This window comes from Somniosus microcephalus, chromosome 6, assembly GCF_052327205.1.
Source record: "Somniosus microcephalus isolate GS21.2 chromosome 6, FLI_Smic_1.0, whole genome shotgun sequence".
Classification (NCBI taxonomy): Eukaryota; Metazoa; Chordata; class Chondrichthyes; order Squaliformes; family Somniosidae; genus Somniosus; species Somniosus microcephalus.
In genome coordinates, this window is record NC_140992.1 from 109867133 (window position 1) to 109876010 (window position 8878).

The following is an 8878-nucleotide window of genomic DNA, read 5'->3' on the forward strand; positions in this document are numbered from 1 at the left end:
TTTGTCCATTCCAATTCAGGTTTCCAATTTTGAATCCCTGATTAAATTTGTAGTATCTCTTAATACACTTTCAAAAGTGTTTCAATAAAAGGGTAATCTAATATATGTTGTTTTTTAATGATCCTACTTACGTACGATAATGCAGTTTGGATTATGTCAAACTCACTGATATATGAGATTATTGCTTTCAATTGCTAATGTTATTTCAGCCAGTCAAACAGCATGTTAGACATATATGTCAAGTGTCAGAATGTCACAGAGATGATTTTCTGTATACACGTTTGATTTGGTTTGTAATCAATACCCCCAATTTTAATTGCACCCCAGTATCACTTGTCAGCCCATTTGTCTACAAGCATATTTCTACATGCCTGAAATAACAGCATCATAGTTTGTGGCTGTGCATTACTTTAAACTGAAGGAATATTCCGTAGCAGTTTGCTTGTAAACATTCATAAGTATGATACCGACCCACTGAGTTTTGTTAATTTTCTCACACACACACACGCAAAATTCACACAGAAAAATCAATGGGAATTCTAACCTAACATAGTGAAAAATCTGCAACAACATCATTACATATTTTGGTTTGAAAATAGATAAATCAAGAGACTTTATATCAGTGTCTCGCCATCAGTATTGTTTTAGTAGATGGCTAAAAATAATGGACAAAAAGTCATTGCAAAAAAAAGCCAGCCTAGAAGCACTGAGTCCAATTGAAACATATACCAACAGAGGTTAGATTTAATTATGTAAAACTGTCACCTTATTACTTGCCTCTAATTTTATTTTGTTTAAGTTTAAAAAATATTGGAAGCATTTTTTATCAAACATTAATGACTACTTGAAAATATTCTTAAATTTTATTGCAATATTTTTTTAGATGATCTGGAAAAACTGCGCAGACCATGCAGTTTTTACCCAATTTAGCCTCGGGGTCCTGAAACAGGCAGTAATCAATGGTCCCAACACCTGTTTTAGATAGGCAGATAAATGTGCTTGTAATAATCAGGTATAAAATATGAGGCCTGTTGAGAAAACTTCACTCATCCCATCTCTTCCCCCCTGCCCCCGCACCCCATTTCAAAATTCTGATGGCGCATGATTCTGAATGACTGAGAATTGAGCAGACTTACCCAATATTGTACATTCATTCCCTGGTTTAACAGTGTCATATACGTGTATGGCACAGTTACAATCAGGAAATTCTGGCACATAGCAGATGACAGCTGGTGCACTGGAGCATAACATACCCCAAGCACATTCATGTCAGCTTCCTTCATTTACGGCTCTCCTAAGAGTATTATTGTGTGGATCAAATTCAATGTCACACCATAATTGTGGTCTCTGTGCCCTCCAGCGTGTATGTATAAAATGGACAGAATACAGAAAGAACACCTAAATCTTTCTCTCAGCTTTAGTTACCAAAAAACAGCAGAATTGTCAATTATCAGTAGCACACTTAATTCAAGTCCCTCATCAGCTGTAGCTGTAATAAGGAAATGAGTAAGAGCAAACAGCTCAATGTAATAAAATTGTTATTGAGCATGAACGTCATTTCATGTATTGTATGTATGACTGTCTTGATAGATGTCGAAAAGATGCAATGCCACTGCAAACTGCTTGGGTATTCCAGCTTTTCCAGTCAGGGCAGTAACGATTCGTAGCCTGAACATGACTTTAGAACCAAATGTTGGTGTCATTCAGGAAATGTTTTGCATGCTTTTGATACCTTTATACAAGATATTGCATTGTTATTCCAAGCTTTAATCATGATCACAGGCCCAAACCTTGACATACATTGAAAGCAGAAACAGATAGACAGCGCTCAATGATTCCTTGAAAGACAAAGAAAAGCTATGATTGTGGGAAGCTACCTTCTGTACAAAGTACCTTCACGTGTGTTATTTGAACAGCTATTGAAGAATCCCCTGCCTGTTGCTTCAGGCAATATTTTACCTGTCATGTAGATCAGCCATTTTAAAGCTGCGGTAAAGTGTATTACGGAGGCAGTCTGGGTGTACTCTGGAGTGTTTCTATTCATTTGTATGAGAGTTGGTGCAGCAAAAAAAATGTATGTATATCAATACATAAATCATAAAACAAATTGGAGATCTAGAATCATTAATTAGAATAGAAAATCTAAATATTGTGATAACAATAACTGATGGCTGCAACTGGGTCAGGATTGTCAACTAAATATTTCTGGTATAAAACAGTCCCTTTTTATCTTACTATAATTTGCTTTTTATCTAATCACATACCCTTGCCCTTGATTTTTTTTCTTTTATATTCTTGCACTTTTGTCAAATGTTCCCCATCTATGTGCTTTCCCTTATTACCTAGAAATATGTCAAGCTGTACTTCCTTCCTTGTTGGAGCAGCAACATATTAACCAAGTAAAAGGCCCCGAACACCATGCAAAACATCCCCCTCTTTCTCATCACAAATATTTTCCCTAGCTCAGTCTACATTTGGGTAATTGAAACCTCTTTTAACAGTTATAACTCTATTGTTAATACACAGTTGTCTACAAATTTAATCCTTAACTTCCTTGATATTAAAAAAAACAGGATTTTTTAATAGAGCATTTAAAGAGGCCCTGCTTAATAAACATGGCTTTAGGAAAAGTTCATATCGTTCCAGAGTAAGCTGTAACTTGGATAATGAACAGGTCATAGGAAACATTAATGGTTATAATTGTAATTGGGAGCTGTGATCAGTGGGAAATTAACCATCAGTCCATAACTATTTCATTCTTAACTCTAATAAATTGACACATAACTTTGTTAGATATTCTTAATTTGGAGACAATAAATGTAAATAGCAAATGAAACAACTTTGTAAAGTTATGAATGGAATGGTTCTTATGAGCTTAATGAATGACAAGGCCACATTTTAGCCTCGTGCAGCTACAATAATACACTAGGGGCTAGATTTTCAGTTGCTTGCGCCAGCAGTTAGCGCCTTAAGAGAAGTGATTTTCGGGCGCTATGCGTGTAGCGCCCGGGCACAGCGCAGTTTGCGCCCCGCCCCAAATTAAGTTGCCCGTTAGCGCCGGCGCAAAGTTTAGTGGCCGCCCGGATGCGCGCGCAGAAAATGACGTCACATCCTCGTGCAACGCCCTTTGGCCACCCCGAATCCAAACTTCAGTCGGACCGCCCCATTGTGCGGCTGGCGTCCAGAGCGTTTGTAAAATGGAACGCAACACACCCTGGGGAGCGCAAATTAAAGGGCACTCCTCCTGCACTATAAAAGGCAGTCTGCATGTGTTGTGTGGAAGGATCCAGTGTGTTGTTGTGAACGGTGTATTTATGTTTCCAACCACCACCACCACCACCACCACCTCCTCCTCCTCCTCCTCCTCCTCCTCCGTCGTCCTGCTGTTTTCCCCCCCAGACTCTGCCTTTGAAAAAAACACATGCACCCTTCCCCTTTAAGAGCTCACTGGCACCAGAGTGTCTGCCGTGCGCTGCGCCCGAGCTCGGGTGTTGCGCTCTGCACCGCCGGCTTAGTGCCTAAAGATAGTAGTGGAACGCCTCTTTTAGCGCTCCACCAACCTCTTAGGGCGAAGCCACTGAATTTCCGGCAACGGGGCGCTACTTTGGGGCGGGCGCTAACTTCGGGCGGGCGCTAAGGTTAGCGCCCCAAAACTGTCTATACTGAAAATCTAGCCCTAGATTATTATGAGTTTATGTGTGTCACTTGGTTTGTGCTGTATATTGTGGCAGGTGTGAAGATGACAGTAGTTTCCCAACCACTTTATTTTCGGTATGCTTACCGCAGTAGTTTGTGAGTTATACATCTTCCTAAACTGAGCGGAGAGCTTTTGGTTGGACCAACAGTTGCTTACAGGAGCTGTTCATCAACGATTGGGTCAGGAATGATAGGGAGGGGGATCAGGTCTGGATTGACAGTGGGATAAAACCCCCCACACATTCATTAAATCCAATATACTGATTGTGACAGGGTTCTGATGAGACTTGGAGACCTTACTCTTCCTTTCACCAAACTAATGCCAAGTCTGGGGGAGTTTGGAGCTACAGTCTCAATTTTGTGCATCTTCTGCGATTCTTCGTGACTTCAAGGCCATTCCAGGTGTATTTTTTTTATTTCCCCCCCACCCACCACCCTGGCAACATTTTCTTTGCTAATTTCTCTCAGGCAAAGAATGTTACCTGGCAGAAGGTGACATGCAAACAGGGAGGGGCATTTACAGTTAACCTACCATTTCAATCCAGAAATTAAAAATTGGCAAATCCTATGTTAGTGATAATGAGTTAATTGAGAGAGAAAAATATTTCAGAATATTACTTTGACACTGCTAATCTCAAGTCGCTGAACCATGATAATATCACTGTCACCTTAATTATGTTGAGCTCTTATCACACCCCAGTGTTCTTTTTAAATTGATTTCAACCCAATAGTGACACATTCTACATAATATTGGTATAAACTACTTCCACATTCATTCTGTCCATCACACATTCTGTTCATTTCTTTTGTATTTTCTCGCATTCTAATTTGCATAAATACAAAAAGTTGGCAGCTTTTTAAACAACATTCATTTCAAGTGAATGCATCATTACTTACTGATTGTTTTCTTTTCTCAGTCTGTTTCCCTCTTTCCTTGTGATTATAATCTTCTTGAGCTGTGATATAGCTGCACGTAGCCTGCAATACAAACAGCTTATCTCGGGAAGGTGAGCCGGGATACGAGGCGAAACAAAGGCCTCCTTGATGAGAGAAGGACTTCTTGCAACCTTTGGAGTTTTCCACTTGGTGATAACAGCTTTGGAGGCCCGAGCAGACAGATTTTGAGAGACGCAGATAGGAAGGTTGAGAAGGTGAATATGCATTTTCACTTAAGCTTGTGTTACACCCATTTCTCTTGGGACAGGTAGCTCCGGCTGTTCCACTTGGGACGCTTTCATGTTGTAGTTCATCAGAGTGGTTGGTTGCATCCAAACACAGACACCATGCATCTTCATTCTCTAAAACTGTAGTACCATTGCACTGGCTTGATCTTCTAGGCATTGATTTCTCTTTGGCTTTTCTGTTCAAGGGCCTAGACTGATGAGTACCTGTAGTGGAGGGTATTATTTTAGTAATTTTATGAGATGATTCCATTCCAATAAACTCAGGACTTTCAGGAGAAACTTTTTCTTTTGTCTTCTTACTGATGTTCTGTGTACAATTATTAAGATCTTCATTTGTTTTCTTAGCTCTTCTGTTATAATAGTCATTGTTTTCAGCAACTCTATTATCAGTTAGTCTAGTGTTTTTGCCTTGTTCCTTCTGTTGATCAATTTGCAATGCATGAAAAAATGGGCAGTCCTCCATGGCAGCTTCATTACTGAACTTCCCAGTGTCACTACTGTTCATCTTCAAGGATGCCACATGATTAACACAGTCCTCCAGAAGCTGAGACACATCTTGTGGCCTTGGATTGCTGGAATTACTCGGATGATCCTTCTTTGGTCCTGAATGACAATCTTTTTTGCTAAAATTGCCCAATACATCAGATGTGATACGGTTGCCAACCAAAGCAAAGCAAGAAGAACAAAGCATCACCTCAGCAAGATTGGATTCCACTGATCTCCTGCAGTTTGGGCAAAGAATGGTTTTATTGATTTCCACTATGATCATAGATTCTGATGTTGCTGCAGTCTCTCCTGTTGATACCGTTGTGTTCTTCAGCTCTCCGTGGGGGTGAGTTGTCAATAATGCATGCTTCTTTAATAAAGTAACTGGGACAACTTTGGTTGCAGAGCTATGATTACTCTGTAACAGCCCGAGATCATCATCCCTAGACATCAAATTCGTTGACAAGCAAACATCATCATTAGTTGATTTAACAAATGAGGAAGCTGCATTTTGATCATGAAAATTCATTCTATTTTCATTTTTTTCATTTTGGCGCATTGACATGGCCTTGGCTGGATTGTTCACGCTATTGTCTTCCAGAACTCCTTCTGTATCAGTACAGGAAACAGAATGGCCAGCAGACGTTTTTGTTAGACTGATTATGTCTGTCCTTAATTGGTCATGACTTTCAGTATTATTTTGAACATTGATGCCAAACTCATTTGTTTCTGTCTTTTGCCTAAGCCAGTTTACTAGGCCCATTGCCAAAGAAAGTTCAGTGTCGCAAAGTTTTAATAAGCATTCTTTCCCTTTCCAACTGCCCTGGAAGAACTCATGACAATTTACATCCACAGTAGGAGATGGAGCCATGTTTTCTTCAGCTCCTACATAAAAACTATACATAGACAAAGGAGTTTGGGGCTGAGCCAGAGCATTTTGCAATGTGGGCACTTCTTCATCTAAGATAGGACTCATCCTCGGCTCTTCTGGATCATAGAAAAGCTCATAGAGGGCATCACCACTGTAACTGTCCCTGGGAAATTGCCTACTTACACATGGGCTTTGTGAACCCTTGCTTTCTTCCTCTTCTTGCCCTGGAGAAAATGAATCATAGTATCCCTCATCACTGGTTGATGTTGATTCCTGATGATCACTCTGTGGTGTCCCCAGGTCTATGGAAGCATTTAAATTCTTCTCAGCCTCCTCAACTTCTTCTTTCTCTGTGATTTTTTGAAATTCTAAAGGGGAAAGATCTAACTGTTCATCCCCAGCCTTGAGTGCCGAAGAGTGTGTGCCTTCTTCACTTATCGTTGTCTCCGGAACTATTTCACGTGCTGCATCAGAGTTGTTAATATTTTTCCAAAATCCATTTAGTTCGAGGCCGTCTGTCTGTCCTGGCGATGCGAGTTGTTCCCCTCCACCTTGGAAAGATCCGCCTGAAGGAGTCTGTTTATCTTCACACCTTTCAGTTGCATGTTTAAAACTCTGACCTGTCTCCAGTTGGTCACTGTTTTCTTCATCAGCAAAGATTTCCCCACAGCCTGTGAGGGAATCAAAGCTCTTTAAAGAAGTAACGTCCTCACAGAGTGTGCTGCTACATTCATGCGATGAGTCTGAGGGTGGGTCACTATCAGTAAAATACTGTGCTAAAGAGTCACCAGCCTGAGTTAAAATCTTTGAACTTTTGGATATGCCTTTATTAGGTCTTAATGTCACTTTACCACTGAAAAATTTAGAGTCAGGTTTATGGACCTTGGTTCCCAATGAAGTTATTTTCTCCTGTCTATTTCTCCTCATAGTAAATAAACCCCTGAAGCCTCTTTTAGGCTTTCTCAGTGAAAGCCGTCTATTTGTAATGCATTTTGTGATTGATGGTAGTGATTGAGAGGAAGGACTTGGAAGCTCAAGTATTGAATGGTTAGGTTGGGACTTGACCCTGCTTTCACGCAGCCTATTCATAACAAAAGGCCCAGAGGACATCGCAACTTCAGAGAAATTTATGGTGTTAATAATTCTATCTTTGTTTTTTTCAAGTGATGTCATTATCTTATTATCTTGGGGGTTCTCCACTTGAGCACATTCTCCATCTTGTGCCATGGACGCAACACAGTCGTGAGTCTTGCTTTTTCGTATAGACCTCTGCACATTCCAAAATCCTAGCTGTTCCTCTTCTTTGTTTCTTTGTCCAGAGCTGCATGTAACGCTCCGAGCTTGCCCTGATTTCAAGAACAGTTTCTTCACTTTTTCATCTCTGCAGCTGCCTCCACTCGTAACTGAACATTTATTGACTGATCTTCGCTCAAAGTCGGTATCAATGAAGGTTTCTGCATTTTTAACAGCCTGTTGCAGGCTATACTTCCGAAAATGTCTTGTTCTTCTTGGTTCCATTGCCACGAGTCCTAAATGCTCTGCTAAAAAGAGAAAAGAGTCATTCTTACCCTGCAAATACACATTTTCATATTTATGTGATTGTCTTCACTCTTGCATAAGTAAATATGCATCTGGGCAATTTGTCTTAGTAAGACTTTATGATCAGCAAATTGATGGATAGAGCTGAGAAAAGGAACATTTTCCCATCTTCAGTACTGAAATTAAACAGTGTGAGTGTGTAAACGCTTAACGCATGCCTAAAAAAATCTTATGTCTGCTACATTAACTGAGGCATTAACCCATCTACTTTAAAAAGGGGTAATATATCTATTAAAATAGTGGACAAAAGAATTTCCTATGAGCCTGTTAAGTGTTCATATGCAGCATAATTTCAACACCTCAGTGTCAACATCAAGCATTTCCAGGCTCTCCAGCTATACCACAGGAAAAGGCAGAGTAAAACTTCCTCTACTCAACCTCAGCAATGTTCTAACCCCACCCTCAGAAGAGTATGTGTTTCTGCACTAGAAAGACATTTTTCAATTCTCACAGCTGATCTGTGCCAAATTATAGGCAGGTTAATGTTGTGAGCCCATGTACATTGGAAACTCCATTGAGATAGCACAAACTTATTTCACATGCATCTCTTATAGCCCATAGACAGAGAAGGCTATCATTTCAACATTCTAAATTTAACCCAGGTCCTAGAGGTGAAAGCTAATACACTGTGCCACATAGTACAAGGCTATTTGCACAGTTATGTGTCAGTGCTGTTACTGTTGGTTGAGAATACAAGAAAATGAAGATTTGAACATAGAAGGACCTTATTAAACCAGCAGATTATTTAAAAGTTACAAATATTGATAATGATTTAATAGAAGGAGTTTTCTGTACACCAGTCATTGTCATTAGACTGATGTAAAAAACGTCAACAGAAATAGTGCTCAGGTTTCAAGGAACAGGTAGGGCTGAATTTTCTCAGCCCCGAGGAGGCGGGTATGGAGGCGGGACTGCCGGTAAAGTTGCAGAAAGTGGGGGCGGATGGCAAACCTGCCCCCATCCCACCTCCGTGCCCTTTTGCCAGGAGGTAGGAAGCCATGCTGCCCCGGCCCCGTCTCCTCGAGGCAGGAAAGGGATTAAA

The 8878-nt window shown here is 40.3% G+C and overlaps 1 protein-coding gene across 1 annotated transcript; it reads right to left on the bottom strand.

The window, feature by feature from the left end:
* Positions 1-4271: 4271 nt before the first annotated feature.
* On the bottom strand, positions 4272-7772 carry amer3 (APC membrane recruitment protein 3). Its single transcript, XM_085990667.1, has one exon. The coding sequence runs from the start codon at positions 7753-7755 to the stop codon at positions 4570-4572; it is 3186 nt and encodes a 1061-aa protein (XP_085846793.1). The 5' UTR covers positions 7756-7772; the 3' UTR covers positions 4272-4569.
* Positions 7773-8878: the final 1106 nt, after the last annotated feature.